At 36.1% G+C, this 27901-nt stretch overlaps 4 protein-coding genes and 1 non-coding gene across 6 annotated transcripts; 4 read left to right on the forward strand and 1 right to left on the reverse strand.

Annotated features, from left to right (window-relative positions):
* Positions 1-10784: 10784 nt before the first annotated feature.
* On the forward strand, positions 10785-12526 carry LOC125578571. Its single transcript, XM_048741684.1, has one exon. It carries the CDS (start codon positions 10798-10800, stop codon positions 12382-12384), a length of 1587 nt encoding a protein of 528 aa, XP_048597641.1. The 5' UTR covers positions 10785-10797; the 3' UTR covers positions 12385-12526.
* Positions 12527-17630: 5104 nt separating this feature from the next.
* On the forward strand, positions 17631-18944 carry LOC106414197 (transcription factor MYB58). Its single transcript, XM_013854893.3, has 3 exons — positions 17631-17865; positions 17960-18089; positions 18175-18944. Exons 1-3 carry the CDS (start codon positions 17727-17729, stop codon positions 18743-18745), a joined length of 840 nt encoding a protein of 279 aa, XP_013710347.1. The 5' UTR covers positions 17631-17726; the 3' UTR covers positions 18746-18944.
* An 887-nt stretch (positions 18945-19831) lies between these two features.
* Positions 19832-19904, forward strand: TRNAR-CCG. The gene has a single exon. It is a non-coding gene; the product is annotated as a tRNA-Arg (tRNA).
* Positions 19905-19958: 54 nt separating this feature from the next.
* LOC106416226 (putative rRNA methylase YtqB) lies at positions 19959-21448 on the reverse strand. Of its 2 annotated transcripts, XM_048741688.1 has the most exons (7): positions 21195-21448; positions 21013-21076; positions 20731-20929; positions 20564-20637; positions 20318-20473; positions 20074-20227; positions 19959-20007 (listed from the first exon to the last, which is right to left on the reverse strand). In XM_048741688.1, exons 1-6 carry the CDS (start codon positions 21397-21399, stop codon positions 20098-20100), a joined length of 828 nt encoding a protein of 275 aa, XP_048597645.1. In that variant the 5' UTR covers positions 21400-21448; the 3' UTR covers positions 19959-20007; positions 20074-20097. The 2 variants fall into 2 exon arrangements, with proteins under 2 accessions (XP_048597645.1, XP_048597644.1); XM_048741687.1 differs by having other exon boundaries at positions 19959-20227.
* A 4633-nt stretch (positions 21449-26081) lies between these two features.
* On the forward strand, positions 26082-27894 carry LOC106414458 (metacaspase-8-like). Its single transcript, XM_048741685.1, has 2 exons — positions 26082-26595; positions 26980-27894. The coding sequence occupies exons 1-2, from the start codon at positions 26250-26252 to the stop codon at positions 27759-27761; spliced, it is 1128 nt and encodes a 375-aa protein (XP_048597642.1). The 5' UTR covers positions 26082-26249; the 3' UTR covers positions 27762-27894.
* The last annotated feature ends 7 nt before the right edge of the window (positions 27895-27901 follow it).

Consider the following 27901-nt stretch of genomic DNA (forward strand, 5'->3'; position numbering starts at 1 on the left):
AAGCAGATATACTTATTTTTAAAGGCAAATAACACAACTGTATCTTTGAAATATTTATCTCCATTATCGGCTTTACGGTCCTACCTATATTCTTTTTGTTGCTGAATACCAATTTTCGGCTATGGTTAATTGATCGTACAAGACAAAACAGGAAAATATATAAATGTTATTTTAATACTGAGTAAATATACCATTTAGTTTATATTATAGAGTGCAAGAATTTAAGTTTTAAGGATTAATATATACTGTATTTTTTTGGGTCTAGTCGTTTATAGTATGTTTTAAAATTGTAGGGTTTAATTATCAGAAATTTAGGGTTTAAATTTGGATTTCAATTTCAATTTATATTATTTTGTTAAGTTTTAAATTTAACTTTTTCGCTATTGTGATATAGTCAAAATCAGCAGTATATATATATATATATATATATATATATATATATATATGTATATTTGAAGTTGTAAAGAATGCTTTTTTTTTGTCACAAAAGTTGTAAAGAATGCTAACTTCAGTATAGTAATCTATACCTTTAGAAAAAAAATAGTAATTTATATAATACAAAATATTCTCTCTGTTTCTTAAAAATAGATATTATGGTGTTTCGAATATATTAAGAAAATACATTAATCATGCATATTTTTAAAAAAATATCAAATTCTAATGTTTTTTAACCAATAGTTTTTCAATATATTCAATTAATTTTATTGAAATTTGTAATTTTGTATAGAAAACATAAAAAAAAACTATTTTTGTGAAACAGTTTTTTTTTAAACTTCTATTTTAATGAAACGGATGAAGTATATAGGAGTAAGTTTTACTTTTCCAATGGCACATAATATGCAGATTTAAATTTAAATGGTAATACAAGAAAGTAACAAGAATACCAGCACAAGATAATGGTAATACAAAAAAGTAACAAGAATACTAATTTAATTTTGTGAGTTTTGTCAACATCAATCTAATTTCATAAACTTGAAGAGAGGGTACGTGGGTTTTCGTCGGAATGCTTGGCAACGAACTTTTTCGTTCATCCAACTAGTTAAATCATTGCCTTAGTTTTCAATTAATTTCAATTCGAACTGATCAGTATGGTTTTTCCTTGGGTCAAAACCTCTGTATTCTATATAACCATGTATAAACAATAGTTTCACTTTACAATGAGTCGCAAGTTTTTTTTTTCATGTACTATCTCTTTTTAATTTACGGGAACATGTGCCATCAAGCAAACCGAATTGATAATTTCCTCCTTTTTTTTTTACTTTGGTAGAATGCGTATAGTTAGTTGCCGTTTGACAACCCTCTTCTCATTGCTTAAAAGAGTATAAGCAATAGAAAGAAGTAAAATTTGAAAAACTGTGTTGATGGGATAACCAATCAGTTGGAGTTCGTGTGGGAAAAAAAGGGAGGTTTTAGCATTCAAGAGCCTTAAATAATAACGTTGAAAACGTTAACGTAAATAAATGTTTTAGAAGGTTAGGAAGTGATGATGCTCACGCATGATATCCTAATTCTTAGGACACCAGCACAACTAAAGCTCATAAATTTCAACCCCAACACACACTGTGCAAAATACATATCCACATACCTCATTGCCGGATTTGATGAATAGTTAAAGAAATAGATTTATTTTCTGAGATATGATCTACTTTTGAAAAATGCATGTACATAAATACGCTAACACTTATACGTAAACATTTTTTTGGTCTAATACGTAAACATTTTATTTGATGACATGTTGCATAATGAGTGCTTTTGGAGCTTTTTACATGTTTCTAACATTAGTTAATAGTTTAATAATAAGTTACACTGAAAACTAAACGAATAACAAAAATGTTTAACCCTATGAAAGGGAGGGACTTTTACATGGGATAGCTTTTTTTTTGCTTAACATTATTATTTGAAGTTGTTGATTGGAACAAAATTCAGTGCCTGCTCAACTACAAGGGCAAGCAGTGCAAACGCCCTAAGCCCATAATATTAGAGATCTAATTTTTTGTTATTTTTTGAAAAAATCCAAATTTTATTTAAAATAAAATAAAATAAATATACATATATTTCTAAGCTTTTTATTTTATATGTTTTTATATCTAAATTTGTAGAACATTTTAAATATATATATATTTTAAAAAATCATGCTAAAATTGTTTTTTTAATTATTAAAAGATCTAAAATTTTTTTTGCCAAAGACTCTTATAAACCATGAGCCGGCCGTGGAACAAATGAAGAATGTCACCAAACAAAACGTTACTTTAATTGCCTATTTCTTGCTGAGGTTAGTACGGCATGCAAATTTTGGGGGTAAACTTTCGAGGGGGAATTACTCCCAAGTTCCTAACTAGACGGCTAGGGCCTTGAATGCATATAGGGTGAGTGGGTGACCCATATAGTACTCCTTATGTTTATTAATGTTGCAAATTCTACCTTTTTCACACATTTTAATAAAATACATTAAATTTGTATAATTTTTGTGTTTATCTGTTTCATAATTTTAAGCTAATAAAAATTCAGTAAAGGCAATTAAGTTTTTTGAAATTTGCAATTAGTTAATAAAACATGTCTTGAAAATATAAAACATAAATATTTTTAAAACAAATTTTTTTTCTCTAGAATATGTAATATTAAGGAACAGAAAAATAGTATACTGGAATGAATTAAACTGGACAGATATTTATTAGTGGTAGCAAAATTGGTGTTGGGATTTGAATGCATTTAAATGCGAGATCGGTAAGGTTTATTAATACGGCAATTTATGGCATTTTGATCGTTATAATATCTTTTTTTTAGAAAAGCGAACTTTAATTGCTAAATTTGCATCTGAAAACCTTAAACTCCGAGGCCATGATGAAATTGTAGCAGCCTGAGATCAGATTCTCCACCACCAACTAATTCTTTCAATTTTGTTTTGTTCAAACCGTTGCTTCGATTATATTTTCTTCCAAACATCCATACCATATTTTTTCCGTTTCATTTTAATTATTGTTTTATACTTGAACATACAGATTAAAAATATATTTAATTTTGTATATTTATTAAATAAAATATTTATTATCATATATCTAACTACGTTTCAACTAACAGAAAAAAGATTGTAATATAGAATCTATTAATTTGCATTAAAATCATAAAACAACATTTATTTTGAAACAAAAAATTTACCTTAAAACAATAACTAAACTAAAACAAACTAAAACAGAGAGAATAATATACCGGAATGAATTAAACTGGACAGATATTTTAGTGGTAGGAAAACTGGTCTTGGGATTTGAATGCATTTAAATGCGGCAAGGTTTATTAATGTAGAAGCCGTAAAATACTAACGATAATATAAATACGATGTTAAGGAAAAAATAGACGATTCAAAAACCGAAATGGAAACGAAACCATGGAGTCGAGACGAATCTCTTTCCTTAACTCTTAATATTCGCTCCGTTAGTGCGACGGATCTGTACGAATATGAGTCCCAGGATAAAACCATGTAAGGTTATCACGCGGCACTCGTGAAGAACCTCTACGAACTAATAATCTACGAAACACTCTCTAGACTTACGCGTAAGAGTTTTTGCTGGTATTTTGCTGTGAAAAAGTTGAGAAATGAATGAAGATGAGAGGCGATATTTAAAGAGACGGAGACGACCCACTTCCCGCAACAGCTGCTGCACGTGGGCGAGAATCTTCCCTCATCCTCAAGACTCTCTCTTATCTCGTTTAAAACTTTCGAGAGGATAACATGCATGACGTTTTTATTTTCTAGACAAATTACTTGTCATTTTTAAATAAAATTGTATGCTGTTTTTTTTTCTCTCAAAATAAATGGCAAAACATTGAGCTTAATTTGGTCCAAAAAAATAGTACTTATCAGGCCTCCCAAGCCCAAACCCAAGCCCACGCCGAGCCGGCCGAGCAGCCGCAGCGCGCGCGTGGGGAGCTCTCTCTTCCTCTGAGCCGTTTAACACATGGTATGTGTGAGTGCATATATATACAGCTCGACTCTTCTCTTCCTACCCGATGTGGGACTTTGTAAATTTCATTTCATTAACCACACATAAGTGGGCTCTTAGGCACACAAGCCCATTCATTTGTTATTCACATATTTTAATTAAACCCAATTGATTTAATTGATCCAACAATTAATACGGCAATTTATGGCATTTTTATCGTTATAATATGTTTTTTTTTGAGAAAAGTGAACTTTAATTGTTAAAACTGCATTTGAAAACCTTAAACTCAGAGGCCATAATGAAATGGTAGCAGCCTGAGATCAGATTCTCCACCACCAACTAACCTTTTCAATTTTGTTTTTTTTTGTTCAAACTGTTGCATCGATTATTTCTTCTTCCACAGACAAACACTGTTGCTTCATGCACTAAATATGGTTAATTTAATTAGTTATTTTGTTTTATTTCTTTGCAATGTACACAATGTTGAATGTTTCTTCACCCAATTATTTTGATGACCTTTTAATGTCTAGACGTTGAAGTATATTTTAGGTTTGGTTGACTGTATATCGCAGTCACCGTCACCACCGGCCCACCGCTGGTATCAATTTACATCGACTGAAAACAAGACACACTCAGAGACTCACAGTTCTCGAGGGCTGGGCTTAGGCTAAAAAGGCACATACAGCGTATCACAAGCCCATGAAATGTAAAAACACAGCCTAGCCATTTGGTGGTATCCACATATAGAAGCCACAAATATGTAACGACTGAAAACCATTTTTTACTAAACTCATCAAATACCTGTTGTTCTTCTTATGTTGCTTAAAAATATTACTCCCTCCGTTCCTATAAGATGTATGTTTTGGAAAAAAAATTGTTTCAAAAAAATACATTTTTTACCTTTTCAATGTATGATTTTATGAAAAATTGTAAGTTTCAAAAAAATTAATAGTGTTTATTGAATTTCTATTGACTAAAAGTTATGAAAACAATGCATATTTAATGAGTTTTCTTAATATATGTGAAAAATCTAAAATATGCATCTTTTAAAAACAGAGGGAGTACAATATAAATTTACCTCCAAAAACATTAAGTTGAATTCAACTTTTTAGTATGATAGTTTATTCATAGAAATACACTGTTACTGTGCATGTTTAACTAGGCAAGATTAAAGTAAATAAATAGTACTTAATCCTTTGTAAACAAACGGTGCGTCATGCACATGTAATGTGATCGTCTAATCCTTTCTAATTCCACACCAATTACCTATTTTCTTTACTAATTTGTGCATTATTTTGGATTATAAATGTATGGATCCTGTGTTTGGATCTTGTGAGTGATTAGTTAGGTAGTCATGACTCTTTGAAAAAGCCATCACCATTAAGCAAATCTTCTACCAACCAACTCACATAGTATAATTAAAAAAATTAGTTATATATTTCCAAGAGTAGGTACCCTATAATGGTGTTACTTTGTAAATTCCATCATTGTTTTCAATTTATCAAACACATCGTCATGTAATGATTTGGTAACGTTAATCACCAATAATTTTGTTCAATCACATATACTACTAAACTAACTAAGACCTGAGTCAGCATATCCAATTCTAAACTAATCACCTGTCATCTAAATGATGTATTATCATTACATACTTTTGGTCACGACGTAGCGTAGCTTGTCATTATATATAAACTCAGGAAAAGAAAAAAAAACATGAGCATGCATATCCATTTTAACCAACTATATATTTTGTGTATATATAATACTCAACATGTGAGTTTTAAAATTATTTTAAATTATAGATATTGAACATGACGTACCAAAATATAAAGAATGCGGGCATGCTTTCTTTACTTAGTTACAGTACAAATAGACACATCTATATTTTTTTGCATTAATTATTTATGTTAAAGATCTCCTATTGATACACATTCAAATAGTTAATACAAAGTTGGTTTCTGATGTGAACATACAGATAACTTGTTCAACTAAACAATTGTTCAAACAAAAGTCAGTAAGTATGATTTTGACGTTAAATGCTTATATCAGTTGTATTAGACTAAAAGTGATGAATTTCTGTTTCTTTTTCTTTTTACTGGACACAAGGCAAACCAATACATTTCAATTGTATTAGCTTTCTCCTCCTCTCTGCCGGATTAGTTCAGGTATGGGTTTGGGCAGCTTGTATATGGAACTTTTGTTGATGCTTGTTGCAATACTTTACTTCTAAAAGTCTTGTTTTCATGCGAACATTCTTAGTGCTTCGTTGATGCTATGGTTTTTTTTTTTTTTGCGGGCTTTAGGATCAGACCAGTTTTTAAGCAGTTTGGATTTCAATCTCTATTGTAATCAGACTTCCGTTATTCACTTAATGACATTTACATTTTTAGCACAAAAAGAAAAACTAATATATATATCGCGCTTCTGGTTTTGCCCAAACTATTTTGTTTGGCAACCAAAGTCTTGTTTAAACTGCTACTTAAGTGTGAGCTAATGTCTCACCAAACTTTTACTTACTCTATATGTATATGTAAAGTTTCTGTAAAATATAGGGAAAAGGTGAGGTCAGTCCTCGTGATCTCATATTATGGACCAGTGGTCTCATTTTTAAAGCAAACTCCATTTAAGATTTTAGTTCTGAGAATAGTTAAGTATATTCGTAGGAAAAAAACGTTGTGATTAATTTAAAAACATGGCTTGTGCCTTCAATATATTGAAAGCCTAATAGTTATTAAGCCATTGTATAATGGACTAAATTGTTAAATAATAAGCAAATTGAACTAATTTTATACATTTTGACATATAAATAGTTTGGTCTGCCACATTTCTGCATTGCTTAATATTTGACATAGCTTTAAACCAAATGCTTGTATTGTACATATACGTTGGAAGTTCCTTGTCAATAGCTAGCGCCTAGTGGTACACATTCAAAAATCGAAGGCGGATTATTCAGTCACACCTTAATTAAAAATGTACTACAATTTCATTGTACTTGTGGTATGCGATTTCTTAAAGAAATGGGCAGCCGAACCAAACTGTAGACTAACAAAAAGGCATGCCAATAGCAACACGTGTGCTTTCGTCATGCAAATTCCAATCTTTTTTAATTACTTAAAAATTTATTTTCTTCTGTTCGTCATCGAATGTTACGTTTCAACCTTTTTCCATTTTATTCAACTTAGTTTACTAAAATTTCTCTTTCATTGGAACCTAATTGATTCAACTTTAAATAACATTTTCGTAAGTTGTTCACCAAACAAATGCAACCTATAATAATTCTTACTTTATTAGCGATGCATTCCAATGCCATAGCGAGACAACTTCAATATTGTTACATTCACTCCATTAACTAGGGGAATTTCAAGTTTTTTTTTTTTTTGAAGAAAGCCTTGGGAATTTCAAGTTTATCACTTTTATGGTATTATTATTTAATTTTACCATTACTAAATGAACATTTTCAGAAATATTTTTTCATTAAGTAGCAAAATACTCTTATACCATTGTTCTATATATAAATATAATAAATATTTTTTTATGTTTTCAAATTATATTTTTAAATTCGATTTTTTTTTATTTTTTTATTTTTATTTATTTTTTTTTCAAAATTTCTTTTGAAAAATAGAAAAAATATGTTTGAAACTATTTTTTATTTTATTTTTAAAGTATTTATTTATATATTTATTAGAATACTAAATTTCACATTCCAAAAATTATATCCCACTCTTCAACTTTAAACCGTAAGTTTATATTGGTTAACCCGAAGAGTATAAATGTTTTTACCCTTCATTAAAATTGAAGATATAAATGGTTAGTATAAACATGAAAATTGTATTATAAATGTGGTATTCATGACAATTTTTCTTAATTTTAATCATTTTCAGTTTATTTTTAATTTAAATAAATACAGCAACTGTAGACATGACAGCACTCCAATAACCAATTATATTGTTAACGTAAGCACGCGTTTGGTCATATCTTGTTTGGTATTGACTCAAAACCTCACCGTTGATTTGGAATCATAAACTCAAGTCCCTTGCTAGCTATGGGAGATGAAAACCAACTGTAAGTTAACTAGTTAAGTAAGCTATTATTTTTTTCTTCTATTAACAAGTAGCTAGTCTCTCTTCTATGGCTCAAAACTCGTCTTTGATGATACCATTAATAAAGCATTTCTTTCACTGAATTTTAAACTAGAAGTGCAATAGCACCAACGTCTGTGCTTAAACGAATTGGCCTATCACATCCGTGAATAAGAACATCTCCATCCTCACTCCATTTTTCTTTCTCTAAAATAGAGTAAAAATGAATGTGGAGTAAGAAATACTCCAACTCAATTCTATATCTCACTCCATAATGAAATTTATTCCATAAATGGAGTAATCTATTTTTTTTGTTTGTTCATCATTATAAAGTGGAAAATAGAGTAGGGTTGGAACAATTTTACTCTATTTTCACTTTTGCTCCATTTTTTAAAAAAAATGGAGTTTTACATTGGAGATGCTCTAAAGACATCTCTAACCTTACTTCATTTTTTTCTTCAAAATAAAGTAAAAATGAATATGAAGTAATGAATGATCCAACCCAATTTCATATCTCACTACATAATGAAGTTTAATCCATGAATGGAGTAATCTATTTTTGTTTATTCATCACTCCATTATGGAGGGAAAAATGGAGTAGAGTTAGAATATTTTTACTCCATATTCACTTTTACTTCATTTTAGAGGAAAAATAGAGTTTTACATTGGAGATGCTCTAAGTCAGCTATTATTTCAAATATGTTTATACTGATTTTACAGGTTAATCAATATTCATGGTGATTTAATGTTGAAATTTGAAAGGTTCATTTTAGATTTGAAAAGTAATGCCCAACCTTTTTTTACTGTGTAAGTAAAAATTCTAATGACAATAATATCTATTCTATACATGCCTCGTAAATTTTAGTTTAGTATTGGATCTAAGTCATTTTGATTACATACGAAATGAATAAATAAAGTATTGAAGTGGATGTATTGATTGTAATTTTTTTTAGGTTAACATAATTTTAGTTAATTATTGCTGAAACTTTGAGTATATATTAAATTTAATTAAAGAAGTAGAAGTATTATACCATTTTTACACCAAAAAGTATTATACCATTTTATGTTTTATACTCTTTCCGTTTCGAAAAGATTTATGTTTTAGAAAAAAATAGTTTTAAAATGATACATTTTTTGCATTTTCAATGTATTAATTTATGGTATACTGTAAATTTTAGAAAATATAATTGTGTTTTGTTCAAAAAAAAAATATAATTGTGTTTATTGAAATTATTTTGGTTAAAAGTTTTGGGGAATTTTACATTTTTTATGTTTTTCATATGTGTAAAATTCTAAAACATACATATTTTTAAAACAGAGGGAGTATAAGATTTTAAAGTTATAATTGTTTGTGAGTACTTTATATCTTTGTAAAAATACAGAATTAGCAATTAATAAGTAAACAGTTTATTTTCAGTTCGAAATAATATACTTATTATTATACAATTTTTTTAAAATAATTGCATAAATAATTATTATATACAAAAAATAAAGTTGATACGATAAAAAAACAATTTCAAAAACATCTTCAATCTCTTTTTTTTTTTACTCAAAAATAGAGTTTGTAATAAAAAAATTCTAATCTCATTCTAATTTTTTATTTTATAGTGGAATAAAAAATAAATTTACTATATAAAAATAGACTAATATATTTATTTTTTGTTCCTTACTGCATTTTCACTTCAAAATAGAGTGAGGTTTTTGTAAAAACGAATTCAAAATTACTACATTTTATAGAAAAATTAGAATTTTACATTGAAGATGTTCTAACAATGTTTTATATTAAAATGTTATTCGCCAATGATTTAAGTAACTGTTTCTGATGCACAATATATGTCGGTCTATAGCATCATTTTGAACGAACTTATAATTTTATCAATTAACTGGATTTTCTTATTTAAGGATCTGATAAAAGCTTGATCTGTTTGACGTTCTTCTTTTTTTTTTTTTGCAAAAATAAAACATGCATACGAGGTCACAGAAATTTATTTACTCATTCACAATTTCGGAAAACATAGCCTGTCGAACTCAATTTTGCACAGTACTTCTATTTTATTGAAACGAATGAGTTATTCAAACTATATATAATAGTGCCTTCCCTAATATGAGACGGCAGACTAAAGGTGAGAGCATCCTTACGTCTTGTTTGGCAGATTAATAACTTAAAGTATAGAGAAAATAATAATTATAAGTTAAGTTTTATTTTATGAATTGTCAGTTTACCAATTTTTTTTTCTTTTTAGTTAGAACCATTTTTCAAAAGTTGGTTTAGCCAAAGATAGAAAAATTGTAATGGCCCTTTCTGATTTGACTAAGAGAGACTTCATGATCCATGTAAGACCATGTATAGTTAGTCAATCATCAAAGTTATTAGTCAAAAATATATATCAAAGTTTACAATAAACTATTAATATTAAGTTATTAACTAATGTGTTGCGCTAGTCAATTTTTGTACACAATAATAATAACCACAAGGACAAACCTAGTTAGTATCTTTTTTTTTTTGGTAAAGATATATTCAACGTATAGAATGTGAGACTCAATATTGAAGTTTCAAACATATGTTTAACTGTGAGATAATAATTCCAAAATAAAAATATTTATTTTGACATAAATGGAAGTATATATTAGAAAAGAAGGAATCATGCCAGATACTCACCTACAATATAGACAAGTTTTAGACAAAAATAGTTTAATTGCATACAAGGAGAACAACTAGAATAATGGAGAGCGAAAAGGGCGTTTTTAGGGTTTTGGGGGGCGGCGAGCACGATACGGCCATGGATGATTTCGTGGACCAAGGACGTCCTCCGGGTGATCCACCAGACATGGCGGGCTCGTGGGTGAGGAAGGTCACGGGCTCGAGCGCCGGAGGGATGCCAAATCCGGAGGAGTTGATTGATGAGGCGTTTGTTTCAGAAAGAGTTAGGCTGGAACTTCCGAATGGAGAAGAGGGGGAACCGGTGATCACGATTGAACAAGAGGTGCTAGAAGCCATGAACGGGCTGTGGAAACACTGCATGATTGTGAAAGTTCTAGGGCGAGTTACTCCCATTGCGGTATTGACCCGGAAGCTTCGGGAGATGTGGAAGCCAAAGGGCTCGATGTGTGTAATGGACCTCCCGCGACAATACTTTATGATCAGGTTCGGAGATGAAGATGAGTATTTGGCGGCGCTTGCAGGGGGGCCTTGGAGAGTGTTCGGGAGTTACCTTGTGGTTCAAGCATGGACACCATCCTTCGATCCCCTAAATGATGATATCGTAACGACCCCCGTGTGGATTCGATTGGCAAATATCCCTATCAATTTCTATCACAAATCCATCTTGATGGGTATCGCTAAGGGGCTAGGAAAACCGGTCAAAGTGGATTTGACGACGTTGAACTTCGAAAGGGCCAGATTCGCCAGGATTTGTGTCGAGGTGAACCTGAGAAAACCCTTGAAAGGCTCGATAGTGATAAACGGAGACAGATATTTTGTATCATATGAAGGTCTATCGCAAATCTGTTCTAGCTGTGGGATGTTTGGCCACTTGGTGCATAGGTGTCCGAGTATAATCCAAGAGCGAACGGCCATTGACAGGACCCCTAGAGTTCAGAGAACCAATCCGGCGGAAGCACCTCAAGGTTCTAATGGTAACCCTGATCAAGCACGCCAGGAGGAGGACGGGTTTACGCTGGTACGTCATTCCGGTAGGAGAGGGGAAAGTTCGAGAAGTCAGACGGTGACAGGGAACCAGAGAGAGAGTTCTGGCCGAAACCTCCGGGAGATCCCGCGAATTAAGGAAACTTCGAATATTATGGTTTCGAACAGTTTTGGAAGGTTGATGGAAGATTTGGAATCCCCGGAGATAAGGCAAGAAGTTGTTGGTCAAGATGAGAATAAGGAGAATGAGATTATTCAGGGAAATGCGAATATTCAGGTTCACAAAAATCAAACAAAGAGTGTGAATCGCGAATCAGGAGTGATCTTTTCGGCGGGGAATTCAAACGGGAGTCGACCCAAAGTAAACCCACCGATAATAAAGAAGCAACTAGGAGGATATAAAGGCCCAGAAAACAAAAACACAAGGCCCAAACCAGTCTCGAAGTCAAAGCCCATGAGAGGGCTCGTGTTTGGTCCAACCGGGGGAGGGATCGAATTGTCAAGCAATGGGAAACGATTGAGAGTTGAGCAGGATAATCTGGGGAGAGCCGGTGGTCTCTTTCTACAGGACAGCCCCGTTAGAGTAGATGGAGTTCTTCCCCAATTGGCTGATAAGGGTACGGAGTCGAACTCGATCTTGGATGTGGTGGATGTGAATTTGGGAAGTGATGCAGGTATGCAAGAGGTCCCATCGGAGACAATGGAGTCTCAGGAGGCGTAACAGTTGTCCCCGGCTTTTCTTACTATTTCGTGTTTGTTAATGATGAAGATTCTTATGTGGAATTGCCGGGGGGCAAATAAACCCAATTTTCGACGTTCGATTCGTTACTTATTGAAGAAATATAGCACTGATGTTCTCGCAGTTTTTGAGACCCACGCACCTCAAGGTTCTAATGGTAACCCTGATCAAGCACGCCAGGAGGAGGACGGGTTTACGCTGGTACGTCATTCCGGTAGGAGAGGGGAAAGTTCGAGAAGTCAGACGGTGACAGGGAACCAGAGAGAGAGTTCTGGCCGAAACCTCCGGGAGATCCCGCGAATTAAGGAAACTTCGAATATTATGGTTTCGAACAGTTTTGGAAGGTTGATGGAAGATTTGGAATCCCCGGAGATAAGGCAAGAAGTTGTTGGTCAAGATGAGAATAAGGAGAATGAGATTATTCAGGGAAATGCGAATATTCAGGTTCACAAAAATCAAACAAAGAGTGTGAATCGCGAATCAGGAGTGATCTTTTCGGCGGGGAATTCAAACGGGAGTCGACCCAAAGTAAACCCACCGATAATAAAGAAGCAACTAGGAGGATATAAAGGCCCAGAAAACAAAAACACAAGGCCCAAACCAGTCTCGAAGTCAAAGCCCATGAGAGGGCTCGTGTTTGGTCCAACCGGGGGAGGGATCGAATTGTCAAGCAATGGGAAACGATTGAGAGTTGAGCAGGATAATCTGGGGAGAGCCGGTGGTCTCTTTCTACAGGACAGCCCCGTTAGAGTAGATGGAGTTCTTCCCCAATTGGCTGATAAGGGTACGGAGTCGAACTCGATCTTGGATGTGGTGGATGTGAATTTGGGAAGTGATGCAGGTATGCAAGAGGTCCCATCGGAGACAATGGAGTCTCAGGAGGCGTAACAGTTGTCCCCGGCTTTTCTTACTATTTCGTGTTTGTTAATGATGAAGATTCTTATGTGGAATTGCCGGGGGGCAAATAAACCCAATTTTCGACGTTCGATTCGTTACTTATTGAAGAAATATAGCACTGATGTTCTCGCAGTTTTTGAGACCCACGCCGGAGGTGATCGTGCCGGGCGCATATGTCAGAACTTAGGGTTTGATCAGAATTTTCGTGTGGATTCGGTGGGCCAGAGTGGAGGTCTATGGTTGTTGTGGAAATCTGATGTGGGAGATGTCGAAATCGTGAAACACTCCGATCAGTTTATTCACGCTAGAATCAGAAAGGGAGTGGATACTCTAAACTTGGTGGCTGTCTATGCAGCACCGACTGCAACCAGGCGCAGTGGGCTCTGGGAACAACTCAAGGAAGTAGTACAGCTGGCGAGTGAGCCAGTGGTTATTGGTGGGGATTTTAACACGATCCTTCGGCTTGATGAAAGGATGGGCGGAAGCGGACGACTTTCTCAAGATTCCTTGGAGTTTGGGAGCTGGATAAACGCCAGTTCACTCATTGATATGGGATTTCGAGGTCAGCAATTTACATGGAAGAGAGGACGAGCGGAGAGTCTCTTTATCGCGAAACGTTTGGACCGTGTTCTCTGTTGCCCTCATGCCCGACTCAAATGGCAGGAGGCAACAGTAACACACTTACCTTTTCTTGCGTCTGACCATGCTCCATTATACGTTGATTTGGAGCCTATACTACAGACGAACAAGAGTCGTCGTCCATTTCGCTTTGAGGCGGCATGGCTAACTCATGAGGGGTTTAAAGATCTAGTGACAGCCTCGTGGGATAGTAATCTGGATACGAGACTGGCGCTAAAGAAGTTACAAGGAGTTCTGAAAAGATGGAATAAGGAAGTGTTTGGTAATGTTCAGAGAAGGAAAGAAAGGCTCTTGACTGAGATTCTGGATGTTCAAAAGAGGATCGAAGGTAATCCAACGAATGAACTACTACAGAAGGAGAGTAGTTTGACAAATGAGTTTGATGTAGTGTTGGAGCAGGAGGAGATTATTTGGTATCAAAAATCTCGTGAGAAGCTCCTTACACAAGGAGATCGCAATACAAAATTCTTTCACACTTCAACGATCATCCGTAGGAGGAAGAACAGGATTGAGATGCTAAAAGATGAGCAGGGGCAGTGGCTGACCAATGGAGAAGAGCTAGAGAAGTTGGCGATCGCCTACTACAGGAGACTTTATTCTTTGGATGATGTGGAACAATCAGTGGAAGCATTACCTCGGGGGAGCTTCGCGACGCTGTCATATGCGGATAAACATGATTTGCAGCGGCCTTTCACTGCAGATGAGATAGCGACAGCGATCAGAAACATGGGAAGCTTCAAAGCCCCAGGGCCGGATGGATTTCAACCAGTGTTCTACCAGCGATGTTGGGATACGGTTGGAAGCTCGGTGATTCAGTTTGTGCTCGACTTCTTTAGAACGGGGGAATTACCGCAGAACACAAACAATGCAGTCTTGGTGCTTATCGCGAAGGTTGTGAGACCTGAGAGAATAATGCAATTCAGACCAATAAGCCTCTGCAATGTCTTATTTAAAACGATCACAAAGACATTGGTGGGAAGGATGAAAGGGATCATGAACAAAATCATCGGGCCAGCACAATCAAGTTCTCTTCCAGGCCGACTTACCACAGATAATATAGTGGTAGTCCAAGAAGCAGTCCATTCGATGCGCCGGAAGAAGGGCAGGAAGGGTTGGATGCTGTTGAAATTGGATCTCGAAAAGGCTTTCGACAGGATACGCTGGGATTTTTTGGAAGATACTTTACAGGCAGCCGGGTTCCCTGATACTTGCGTAAGGTGGATTATGCAATGTGTTACAGGACCATCGATGAGTCTGTTGTGGAACGGAGAGATGACTGATAGTTTCAAGCCACTGAGGGGCTTACGGCAGGGAGACCCCTTGTCTCCTTATCTTTTTGTTCTGTGTATGGAACGGCTTTGCCACCTTATTGATCGAGCTGTAGTGGAGAACAATTGGAAACCTATACGACTATCACGAGGAGGACCGTTGTTATCCCATATCTTGTTTGCAGACGACCTTATACTGTTTGCGGAGGCCTCAGTTGCTCAGATACGTGTCATTAGAGGTGTACTGGAAAGATTCTGCTTAGCATCTGGCCAGAAAGTCAACTTGGAGAAATCCAAAATATTCTTCTCTTTGAATGTTTCGCAGGAGATGGGAAGAATGATTAGTCATGAGAGTGGTATTCAAACAACACATGACCTGGGCAAATATCTTGGCATGCCGGTGTTGCAGAAGCGGATTAACAAGGACACCTTTGGAGAGGTCCTTGAAAGGGTTTCATCTCGCCTTGCAGGTTGGAAGAGCAAGACGCTGAGCTTTGCGGGCCGTGTGACACTTACCAAATCGGTACTGTCGTCAATTCCGGTACATACCATGAGTACAATTATGCTTCCACAGAGTACCCTTGATCAACTAGACAGACTTGCGCGCAACTTTCTCTGGGGGAGCTCCTCAGACCAACGGAAGCTTCATCTCGTGGCATGGGACAAAATTTGCCAACATAAGAATGAAGGAGGTTTAGGAATCCGGCGCTCAAAAGAGATGAATAAGGCACTGATAGCAAAAGTTGGATGGCGAGTTATGAATAATGAGCAAAGTTTATGGGCTCAGGTGGTGAGAAAGAAATACAGCGTAGGTGATCTCAAAGATATGAGATGGATGATGGCTAAAGGAACTTGGTCTTCTACTTGGAGAAGCGTGGGTCTCGGACTAAGAGAAGTAGTGGCTCGAGGGCATAGATGGGTGCTCGGAGACGGAAGACAGATTAAGTTTTGGTCAGATACTTGGCTATCGGATGATCCTCTATTGCTATCGCTCACATCTGTTCTGCCACAAGGTCAAGAAAATCAACTAATCAGAGATTTGTGGAAGGACGGCATTGGCTGGGATTTGGAGAACATTGCTCCGTATCTTACAGAGGATAAACGACTTGAGCTTCTTGCAGTCGTGCCTGATCACGTAACTGGAGCGAAGGATAGAGTAGCTTGGAAAGGAACCAATAATGGAAGCTTTTCTGTAAAGTCAGCCTACAGGCTGTTAACTTCTGTTGTCTCACCGAGACAGAACATGGAGAGGTTCTATCAACGTATATGGACGGTCGTAGCTCCGGAGAGAGTACGATGTTTCCTGTGGCTAGCTGGACAGCAAGTTATCATGACCAATTGTGAGAGATACAGACGGCATCTTGGTGCTGCGAACACGTGTGAAGTCTGTAAGGGAGCTCCAGAGACGGTATTACATGTTCTTCGGGATTGTCCAGCAATGGAAGGAATATGGAATCGTGTGGTTCCAATGGGTAAAAGACAGACTTTCTTTACCCAGCCACTACTTCAATGGCTGTTTACAAACCTGGGGGATAACCAGATGATAGGAGAGAGCACATGGTCCACCTTTTTTGCAGTAACGGTATGGTGGGCATGGAAATGGAGGTGTGGAAATGTTTTTGGGGACACTCGATTGTGCAGAGACAGAGTAAAATTTGTCAAGGATAAAGCAACAGAGGTGACCAGAGCAACATGCGCCCTAGGAAATCAGAACAGTGTGCCGCAACGAGAGGAGAGAAGAATAGGGTGGATAGGTCCGCGAGATGAGTGGATTAAACTCAATACAGACGGGGCATCACATGGAAACCCTGGTGATGCAACTGCAGGTGGGGTGTTGAGAAACAAATTTGGAGATTGGTGCGGAGGCTTTGCAATGAATATTGGTCGATGCTCTGCTCCACTGGCAGAATTGTGGGGGGTGTATTATGGACTGGTATTGGCATGGGAAAGGGGGATCACAAGGTTGGAGCTAGAGGTGGATTCAGCAGTTGTGGTTGGATTTCTTAAGACAGGAATTGAGGAGACTCACCCACTGTCGTTCCTGGTACGTCTGTGCCATGGCTATCTTTCAAAGGACTGGATTGTCCGAATTGATCACGTGTATAGGGAAGCTAACCGTCTAGCCGATGGGTTAGCCAACTATGCTTTTACTTTACCATTAGGAATTCATAGTTTCGATTACGTACCATCTGATGTAATTTCGATTCTTGAGGATGATGTCTTAGGCGTTTCTCGTCTTAGACATGTAGTGATGTCGTAGTTGTCGGACTTTTTTCTAATAATATAGGGAGGCTTTTCTCCCTTTTGCCCACCAAAAAAAAATATAGACAAGTTTTAAACTTAATCAAATCCGATTTGACAATTGTCATTGTCTTTCCTTTATAACATATTTCTCATTGTCAGGTCACACACCACTTCCTTGTATAAATACACATAGTACCAATTAGATTTGGTAGAAAGGAATCTCAAAAGTGTGTGAGAGAGAAAAGACAGAGATAGAGAGAGAGAGAGAGAGAGAAAATGGGCAAAGGGAGAGCTCCATGTTGTGACAAAACCAAAGTGAAGAGGGGACCATGGAGCCAAGATGAAGACTTGAAACTCATCTCTTTCATTCACAAGTATGGTCATGAGAATTGGAGATCTCTCCCCAAACAAGCTGGTAATATATCTGAGCTTACAGCCTCTTCCATTAGCTTTTCTTTAATCTCCTGATTCTTATTCTTTGTGTCTGCCTTTCTATGCATGCAATGAAGGATTGCTGAGGTGTGGCAAGAGTTGTCGCCTTCGATGGATCAATTACCTCAGACCTGATCTGAAACGTGGCAATTTCACCTTAGAGGAAGAAGAAACCATCATTAAACTCCACCAGAGCTTTGGAAACAAGTCTGTGTTATATCTTGTTAATACCATTGTGTGCCTCTCTATGTTTTGATTTTAACAATACCTTTTCTGCATTTTTGGATTTTAGGTGGTCAAAGATTGCTTCTAAACTGCCAGGAAGAACAGACAATGAGATCAAGAACGTGTGGCATACACATCTCAAGAAAAGATTGAGCTCATACATCAACCATAATGCCAATGATGAAGCAGCATCCAAAGGTTCTTTGAATAAAGAAGAGACGTCTCAAGAGTCATCTCCTAATGCTTCTAGGTCTTTTGGTGGTTCCAACACTGTTAGCAAAGAGGAGGAGGATGATGTACAGATAGGTGAAACCTTTGAGTATTTTCAAGATTACAGCGAGTTGGCGGGGTTGCTACAAGAGGTAGACAAACCAGAGCTGCTGGAGATACCTTTTGATATAGATCCTGACGTGTGGAATTTTCTAGAGGGTTTCCAACAACCTGAGAACAGTTTGACTCCAAAGGATCATCAAGAATCTGAAGAAGATGAAGTTGATAAATGGTTCAAGAACCTGGAAAGTGAACTCGGGTTAGAAGAAGATGATAGCCAACAACAACAAGAACAGCACAATGAAGCTAAAGAAGATTCACCCTCCCCATCACTCTTGGAGAGTTATGAGGTCCTGATAAATCATTAATGAAGAGCCATAAATGAACTCAATTTACTGATTATTCTCAATTAAGATGTACAATAGAGTAAAAATAACAAGATCAGGTAGGTGCAAGTAGTAGCAATAGCAAAGAAACGTAGAAACTACAGAGCCAAAAGATTGCTTTGTATTGAAACCAAGGAAACATGGTTTGAGATGGAATAATAATACCTATCAGATAGCAACATGAGATTGAGTAAGATTAATTGTTATTGTCTTGAAACTGATTCAGCAGCTACGGTTTCTAAATACAAACAAATAAAGAAGGCTTGAGTCCTTTTCAAAAATAGATGAAGTTTTGCCCTCAATTTGCGTACAATCATTATCATATCTCACAGCCAACAAATAAAAACTTGAAGAAAAGAAAAGAGAAGTTTTCTTGTATAACAGAGGAACTTACCCTAAAATGTTTTCTTAGCATTTTTATAACCATTTTTATGCACACATTCCACAGCAACGAGTTCGATAACCTGACATAAGTAATCATCTCTAGGAAACCCACAAGAAGTGATGACCACAGACGTGGAATGGCAACTGAATCTGATTCTACTGAAAAAAAAAACATAAAGGTTTCTTCTGGGATTATAAGCCAAATAATTAGCATTTAACAGTTGTGTGAATAATTCACTTCGATGTGTTCATCAGAATCCGACAAGACATTACACATTATGTAATGTCTTGTGTTCTAAGTTTTTGTTTAACCATCTCTTCTAGTACCAGAAACTAGTATCCAAAAAGTTTCTTGACACCACCATTGAGATTAGCTACACCTTTTAATCGTTTAACAACCGTTATCCAACTTGAAACGGGAGTTTTTTGTAGCAGGAAAGTACATTGCAAACACATTCTCATCTCCATTTTCAGAAAATGTTTTACAATTATAGTATGTTGGAATCTGGAATTTACCATTTTTACTTACTTGAATTTCTTCCATTGATTTTGTTGGAATCCTAGGTTTCCTCTAAAAAGAGAAGGAAAAAAGAGCTTCAGTAAAAAAAAATCTCATGGTCTATTGTTTTTACCGTTTCTCATATCTTTATGTCTAATACAATACAAATCAAGCTACATTCAAAAGGCCGCGTGGCCTAATGGATAAGGCGCTCGCCTCCGGAGCGGGAGATTCTGGGTTCGAGTCCCAGCGTGGTCGCTTTTTCTTTTATTTTTATAATGTTTTCAAATCTTGGGCCAGAATCCCCCCAAAAAAATGAAGCAGCTTCGTATACTAACAAAAACAAAATCTGAGGTTACAACTTACAAGTTACAACACTAATAAGAACATACCATGCAAGTGAACATGGTGATGTAAATGCACACAAAGCTTTTGTGAATCTAAAAAAAAATCACTTTTCTCTCTTGAACATGAAAACAAGAACCGGTGCTAAAGGTCGGTTCAACATTTGCAACTTGCAGCAGACCCAATCACTGACCGGTAAACTCGACCCAAAAGCTTCAACCACTTCTAACTCTTCCCTGAACAACAACAAAAGTGAAACAAACAATTAAAAAAAAACTTCAGATTTCACCTTATTAGATCATGGAAGCTTTTTTGTTTTTCATTACCTTCCACCAGGATGACCAATGTAAACTACCAAGCTTATGAGACCACCAGGCATCAAGACTCTTTCAGCAGCCTTCAATGCCAATAGTGTTGTATTCGAGGCAGTGATTATCGACTTGTTTCCACCTGGAAGATACCCTAGATTGAATGCAACCATCCTAATTTCATAAAACAAGATTGCATTCATCAAAATATCGCCATGGATTCATCAAAAAACGTTGCATAGGTTCATCAAATTCAAACCGTACCTCACACTAGAGTTTTCAGGAACAATCTCTTCCATCTTACTATGACACATGTTAAAGAGTTTCACCCGTTCCTTCTGCATTCCTTCAGCATAAATGGAACAAGACTCTACATAAGTAAGAACCAAAGCTCTATAGAACCTGAGGTTTGGTTAATCATCTAATCTAACCTCTTCTGAGCCAAGGGTTTGATCTAACAAACAAGAAGTGCTCTCAATGGCATCTTTTTGAATGTCCATCGCATAGACACATCCACCACAGCAATCAGATTCATCCGTAACCATCTTAAACATCGCTAAAGTATCGTTGCCGTTTCCACATGTAGCGTCAATGACCATATCACCCTTTTGGATTACCTGCTCCCACACACTGAAAAGTAATAACCAGATTGATGTTTTATCATGTAATAGCCAAAAGCTCCATACTTTAAGTAATGGGTTTAAAGTACTAACACATGAGCTACTTCTGTTGCCTTCTTCCTCCCAAATAGATAACCAACAAAGACATCTTCTATCCCTGAAAACGAAGGAAAAAGACGAACTTTTAATGCTAATCATGATCCGGAAGCTCCATAGTTACTCTATTTCTTTCCAAGTTTAGATTTTTATAGTAACCCAATAATCAGAAATTTGACCTGGAAGTGGAAAATTTCGTGGATGCGAAGGAGACGATGAGCTGAGAGAAGCAACACGAGAATGTCGAGTTCTGGGTAAAGAGTTTCTTTGCGTTGCGATTCGGGAATCGAAGGAGGATAGCGTTTTGCGGAAGGGAATGGAGAATGAGCGCGCCAACGTGGAGGATAACATTGACATCTCAGCTCGAAACAACCCAGCCGCCATTGCAGAGCTTTTCAAACGGAGCTTCGATCTCGAGTTTGACCTTTTCTTGCAGTATCCAATCCTCGGCCCAATAAGCTAATATGTGGGCTCATAAGAATGAAACCAAACGACGTCGTTATCGATCTATTATCTATGCATACATTTGCTGAAGAAGTTTTTTTTTTTCTTGCACATCACTTGTTGTGATCAGAATGTGATAGCTCGTCTGCATGCATGCAACAAAAATAAGAACATTAGGGTTATGAATTTTACAGCTTTCTGTAAAGTAGTAAACCTACTTGGCAAAACTTTTTTGACATGATATCAAGTCTTTATATAAAGACAAGAGTTTTAGCCAAAATATGTTACCTAGTATATAACATGTATAACTGATGTCAAAAAAAAAACATGTATAACTAATACTACTAAACGGGTATGTGTCCTATCCGTATAATTATCTGATGCTTTCTTAATTTCAAATTTCAAATGATGATATTATTATCTGTGTTTGATGATTAACTACCTCCAGCGAGAAAATCTTGTTTCCGGGTCTTTAAAGCATATCAATTTGGGTGGCTTTGCTTTATCATTTAGATCCTGACACTACTTGCTGTCACGAATATAACAAAACTTCATTGTCAACGAAGATTGGTGAGCACGTCGTTCTACTACAGTTTCCATTGAATAGTTTGAACAAATGTCACATACTTTCTGCTTTGGCATAGAGATGAACAGTGTTTGAATTACAATAGCTTAGTTAGCTCAGTTAACAAACTTAACGAGGGTTATTAGCTAGCAAAACAAACCCAGACCAAAATAAATGTTAAATTGGATTTCACATCACATATGCTACCTTAATTAAACCTTAAAACATATGCTCCTACGATGCCGGCACCTCCGATGCCCGCAGCCGAGATTCATCCCGATTTGATGGTGCCTCCGAGTGCTCCTTACTCGCAGTACACCGTAGAGGACATTCTCCGTCTGCCAGGCAGAGAAGGTTTACCAGTCATCGACCCCGACCGACCGGACGGAACTTTATGGTATGTTTCATTATTTTTTTATTCTTTTTAAATTATTTTATAACTTTAAAAAATAATTTATATTTTAAATTTGTATTTTTCAGGTGGGGGATTGACGGATGTCTTGCATCGGACGTAACCGACACGATAAAAGGTTACTTCTCCATGGCACATCCGAACTGGAAAATGACGCCCCACTACGTCAGAAAGACGTGGTTTAAAATTTACGCTGTAAGTTCTATTAATTAAATATATATCTTTAAATTTTTTAATTATTTATATATATTTTTTTTCTGAAAAACTAATTATAAATTATTTTTTCCAACAGCAAAAATATAATTGGGCCTTCGGGATCACTGAGAGGGTGAGGAAGAAGTTTGAAGCGAAGGCGAAAGTTCGCTTGTTGGACACGGTCTCCAACTGGAAGGGTGACTGGATCGTGAAGGGGTATGAGCGTGGCAAACCCGCTGAGCTCACCACGGATGTTTGGGATGGCCTCATCCGATATTGGCGTCTTCCTGATTCCATTAGAATCGCCCAGTCTTGCTCTAACTCCCGTAACACAGTCGATGAGCACGGGAACGGGCCGATGCTTCACACTACGGGCCAAAAACCCCACGCTGGTGTCCGTTTGGAAATGGTAATTAAAAATTTAATTATATTAAATTTTTAGTATATTTTTATATATATTCTAATTAACAACTTTCTTAAATGTTTTTTTAGGCCAAAGAGCCCGTCTCTTATGCAACTTTACGAGAGGACCCACAAGAACAAGGCGGGCCGATTTATAGATGGCAAGTCCGAGCAAATCTACAACGATTTGGCTGCTCGGGTTGAAGAACGCCAGACCCAGCTGACCCAACAGTCCACCGATGGATTACCCGTCACCTTATCCACACCTGAAGTGGATAAGCTTTACGAGGAGGTAAATTTTCTAAAATTTTAATTTTTTTAAATATTCATTTAATTTAACTTTAAATTTTTACTAACAAAATTTATTTTTTGTTTTTAAGGTTGTCCCTAAAAAAAAGGGACGGACGTTGGGGATTGGTTCCGTCAACGATGTTCCGAGAGCGACATCGTCTTATGTTCAGCGACGGGATGATGAAGTCTCTCAGCTGCGTAGGGAGTCCGAAGAGCTGCGTAGAGAGTCTACTCAGCTGCGTAGAGATTCTACTCAGCTGCGATCTCGTATGGGTGGACTCGAGGGCTTCTTGGACGTTGTAGCGGCCACAAATCCGGAATGGGCGACTTTGTTGAGGACCATGCGACAAGAAAATCCTATCCCAGGCCAGTCACCGACCGACGACTCACATGCCGAGGCGGATGTTCAGGCGAGGAGTGATGAATTCTACGAGGCGATTAATTAACGACCACCCAAGTTCTTTTTAATTTCGGTTCTTGTATTATGAATTCAAAACTTATTTATATATAAAATATTTTGGTTTTGATTTTTTTAGAATTTTAATTTCATTAATAATTTAAATAATTTAAATTATATTTATAATTATAATTTTTTATATTTCTATAAAATAATGAAACAAAGTAAATTCGTAGCTAATTTTGCGGCTTCTTTACGTGGAAGCTTAACGTGGTTTTTACGAGGAAACGTTTGGAAATCTATCAAGGTTTTTACGTTTTCTTTACGTGGAAAGCTTTCAAGGTATTTACGTTAATTTTACGAGTATTTATTTACGTGGGTTTTACGAGGAAAGATTTTCGTGGTAATTACGAGGAATGTTAGCGACGTCCTTACGAGGAATCTTTACGTGGTCTTTACGAGGAAAATTAGCGACGTCCTTACGAGGAATCTTTACGTGGTCTTTACGACGAAATATCCTCCTTCGCTTTTACGACGAAATTATTTCCTCGATAACTTACGACGAATTAGCGAGGATATATGCGTTACGACAAACGTATAACGACGAAACGGGTTTCCTCGCTAATTCGTCGTAACACTGCTTTTACGACGAATTAGCAAGGAAAACTGCCCTCGTAAAACTTGTGTTTTCTTGTAGTGTAAACCTTGAAACAAAGTATTTCTATGTAGTTTTTATAATCCATATGCCTAAAAGAAACCATTCAACAAACACGATAAGCATAGATTCAAAACCAAAAATTCACTTAAAAGTTAAACTGATACCAAAACCAAAACCTAAAGGGCTTAAATTAATTAGTCTCATAACTCATACGAAGCGAATTAATAAACTGACCTGAGATAGTTGTACTTGCAAGGGGAAATACTAGAAAGATAGTGTCAAGTGCCAACTCTTTATTAATTAAGTAGTAATAAACCGGCCACCCTTAGACTTATCCCAATGATATCAGCATAATAGCTATCATGTTGACCAACCACGAGTTGGTTTAGTAGATAAAACTCTTTGATTGCACATATTCAATTTTTGTTGAGAACAATTTAAATTTTTTTTTTGAATATCTTCTACATTTTAAATTAGTATCAGAGTAATTGTTTTTGTTATAAAATAAATACTGTTCTATGATTTCAATCCAATTTTTATGATATTAATTTATATTTTTACGTCTAATTAAATTAAAAATAATACGCTTTAAAATTTTAACAAATAAATTAAGATAAAATTAAACAGTAAACTGTTTTTTAATCTGTGTGAAAAAAATCAAAATCTTAAACGATTTCTAATTTTAAACAGATGGACAATTTGGATTTTACCTAAAAAGATGTATGAATATTCAGACTGAAAAACTTTTAACCATAAAAAAAAAGGCCTAATGTTTGTAAGTTTTCTTAATATGAAAGTTAGATATATCAATACTGTTAAAAGGGAAGAATTTTGAAAAAATCTACCTATGAAAGTTGTTTGGACCTATTATTTTTAAATTTTTTTGGACTTACCATGTATATTATAACAATAATTGACAACTTTTTTAACTTATAGACCCACGATTATTACTCTAACCATGCGAACTGTATACATTATTATTTATACATAACCACTAAAACAGATTGCTAAACCACCCTACCCAAACAAAATACATTACATGAACCAAAAAAAAAGCACACCCTATTAATTATAACTGTTACGTTAACGAAATATTCATTTCCCTCACATACTACCATCGACTACAAAACACGTTACATGTAAGACACTACACTACAAAGAAGTTTTATACAAGATTTGGGTGTAAGATTATATGATTCAAACACTAAATTTCATTAGTGAAATAATCTTCAAGATTATATGATTCAAACACTAAATTTTATAATTATGAAAAGCAAAACAAAACCAAACCAAAGCGCGGGTCAAAATCTAGTAACACGTTTATATGTATATCTGACATTAAAAAAAGACCAAGGAATTATCAAGTGCAACCGAAAGGCCACTAAGAGCATCTGCATTAGTGAACTCCATGGGGAGTTCACACAGTTTTCGAAAAAAAAAATATATTAAAATAAACAAAAGCAATGAACCTCCCTCTTAGAAGTCCACTGCACTGAACCCGGATCATCACTGTAGCGCGGGCCCCACGACACGTGGCAGCCCGCGATTGGTCCGGTTATAATTTTTTTTTTTTTTTTTTTAAAAAACAAAAATCAAACAGAAAAAAAAATAATAATAAAAAAATGCTTTGTGAACCCCTTCCAAGGGGTTCACTAATGCTGATGCTCTGACAGCACCCAACGAAGTTTCCCTCAAAGAGGAAAAGACAAGATAACAGCAAAGAATGCTAGCTAGTATTTTTATTGGTCATTAGTTAAATGCTAAATCATTCGATTATTAATAAACTGATAAATTCAACTTAGAAAGAAAGAAACAAAACAAGCGGAGACTCTTCTCCCCAATAGAAAGTTAGTTATTTATTCACTCGTCAATGGCAAAGAAAGCGCTTTTGATCGGCATCAACTACCCTGGAACCGCCGTCGAGCTACGTGGCTGTGTCAACGACGTCCGTCGCATGCAGAAGTGTCTCATCGACCGTTATGGATTCTCAAACAAGGACATAACGGTTCTGATCGACACAGACAAAACCAGCATCCAACCCACCGGCAAGAACATCCGCGAGGCTCTCAAGAAACTCATCGCTGAAGGAGAACCCGGTGATGTTTTAGTGTTCCATTACAGTGGACATGGCACGAGACTCCCAACAGAAGAAGGATTGTTCGACGCAACAGATTATGATGAGTGTATCACTCCTTGCGATATGAATCTGATCACAGGTATGTGCCCTTTTTTTGTAAAGAGGTTTGATTTCATGTGTTAGAATACTCTGTTTTTGAAAAGCAGAGTACTCTGCTATCGAAACTTGAGCAATACGTTACGTTTCCATTTGATATTTTTGATTCACCTTGAATCTTTTTACTTGTAAATGTTCTTTTTTTTTTTAGCAAACTTGTAAATGTTCTAAAAATCGTTTTAGACGGCAAAACGAACCTAAACAAAACTATTTCGGTTTAGGTGTTTGAAAAAACAGTCTATGCATCCGTCTAATAATAATCCTCTATAAAACGTCTATCTACCGCAATTTTTTTGTACATATTGTTGTTTTGAATTATGTTACCATTTTTCTAATAGTCATCTTCTTGCCGAACATGTATTTGTAGACAATGAGTTTAGAGACATGGTGGCAGAGGTGAAAAAGGGATGTCTGCTGACGATAATCTCGGACTCTTGTCACAGTGGTGGTCTCATAGAGGAAGCAAAAGAACAGATCGGGGAGAGCTACGTGAACAAGCCAAGATCTAGAATTGTTACTTTCTTGGTTAGCATTGTAAGGAGTTTGCTAACGACTTGTGGAATATCCTCGAATGATTCTCAGAGAGGAAGTGGAGGAGGCCACGATAGTTTCACTAGAGAGAGCGAGTTAGAGGACGGCGAGACAGTAGATATGAAAACAAGATATCTACCTCTCGATAGTTACATAACTCTTCTCAAGGAACAAACCGGACAAACCGATATCAAATATGGGAAAATCAGACAAACACTTGTTAAAGTGTTCGGCCAAGACTCAAGTCCGAATGTTATGCTCTCTAATTCGGTGAAAAGAAATGCTCACAGAGGATTGCTAAGTATGTTCGTAGGCAAGCGCGAGGTTAATACAGATGGTGCAGGATCTGAAGTTAAAAGTAAGCATCCCAACAACGGTATTTTGTTAAGTGGGTGTCAAACAGATCAGAGATCAGAGGATGTATACGTGACAAGAACTGGAAAGTCGTATGGAGCGTTCAGTGACGCAATTCAGACCATATTGTCGGGGACGAGAAAAGAGATAACGAACAAAGAGATGGTTTTGAGAGCTAGAGAGATTCTCAAGAAACAAAAGTTTGGTCAACGGCCAGGTTTATATTGTCATGACCGTTATGTTAATATCCCATTTATTTGCTAACACACATGGAATTCATTAGAGATTTTTTTTTATGGTATAAGTTTACTTTTTGTGTGATTTAAAAATTTAATTGAAATGCTTATATATTTTTTATTTGGGGATGACTTAAGTGTCTCAGTGACTAGTGATTCAAATAATGT

This window comes from Brassica napus, chromosome A9, assembly GCF_020379485.1.
Source record: "Brassica napus cultivar Da-Ae chromosome A9, Da-Ae, whole genome shotgun sequence".
NCBI classification, from domain to species: Eukaryota; Viridiplantae; Streptophyta; class Magnoliopsida; order Brassicales; family Brassicaceae; genus Brassica; species Brassica napus.

Coding starts and splice junctions, on each gene's coding strand:
- LOC125578571 (XM_048741684.1), top strand. CDS start 10,798: ATGGATGATTTCGTGGACCAAGGACGTCCTCCGGGTGATCCACCAGAC.
- LOC106414197 (XM_013854893.3), top strand. CDS start 17,727: ATGGGCAAAGGGAGAGCTCCATGTTGTGACAAAACCAAAGTGAAGAGG. Junction 17,866..17,959: donor ATCTCTCCCCAAACAAGCTG/GTAATATATCTG, acceptor CATGCAATGAAG/GATTGCTGAGGTGTGGCAAG. Junction 18,090..18,174: donor CACCAGAGCTTTGGAAACAA/GTCTGTGTTATA, acceptor TTTGGATTTTAG/GTGGTCAAAGATTGCTTCTA.
- LOC106416226 (XM_048741688.1), bottom strand. CDS start 21,399: ATGGCGGCTGGGTTGTTTCGAGCTGAGATGTCAATGTTATCCTCCACG. Junction 20,930..21,012: donor GCAACAGAAGTAGCTCATGT/GTTAGTACTTTA, acceptor ATTACTTTTCAG/TGTGTGGGAGCAGGTAATCC. Junction 20,228..20,317: donor ATTGGTCATCCTGGTGGAAG/GTAATGAAAAAC, acceptor GTTGTTGTTCAG/GGAAGAGTTAGAAGTGGTTG.
- LOC106414458 (XM_048741685.1), top strand. CDS start 26,250: ATGGCAAAGAAAGCGCTTTTGATCGGCATCAACTACCCTGGAACCGCC. Junction 26,596..26,979: donor CGATATGAATCTGATCACAG/GTATGTGCCCTT, acceptor ATGTATTTGTAG/ACAATGAGTTTAGAGACATG.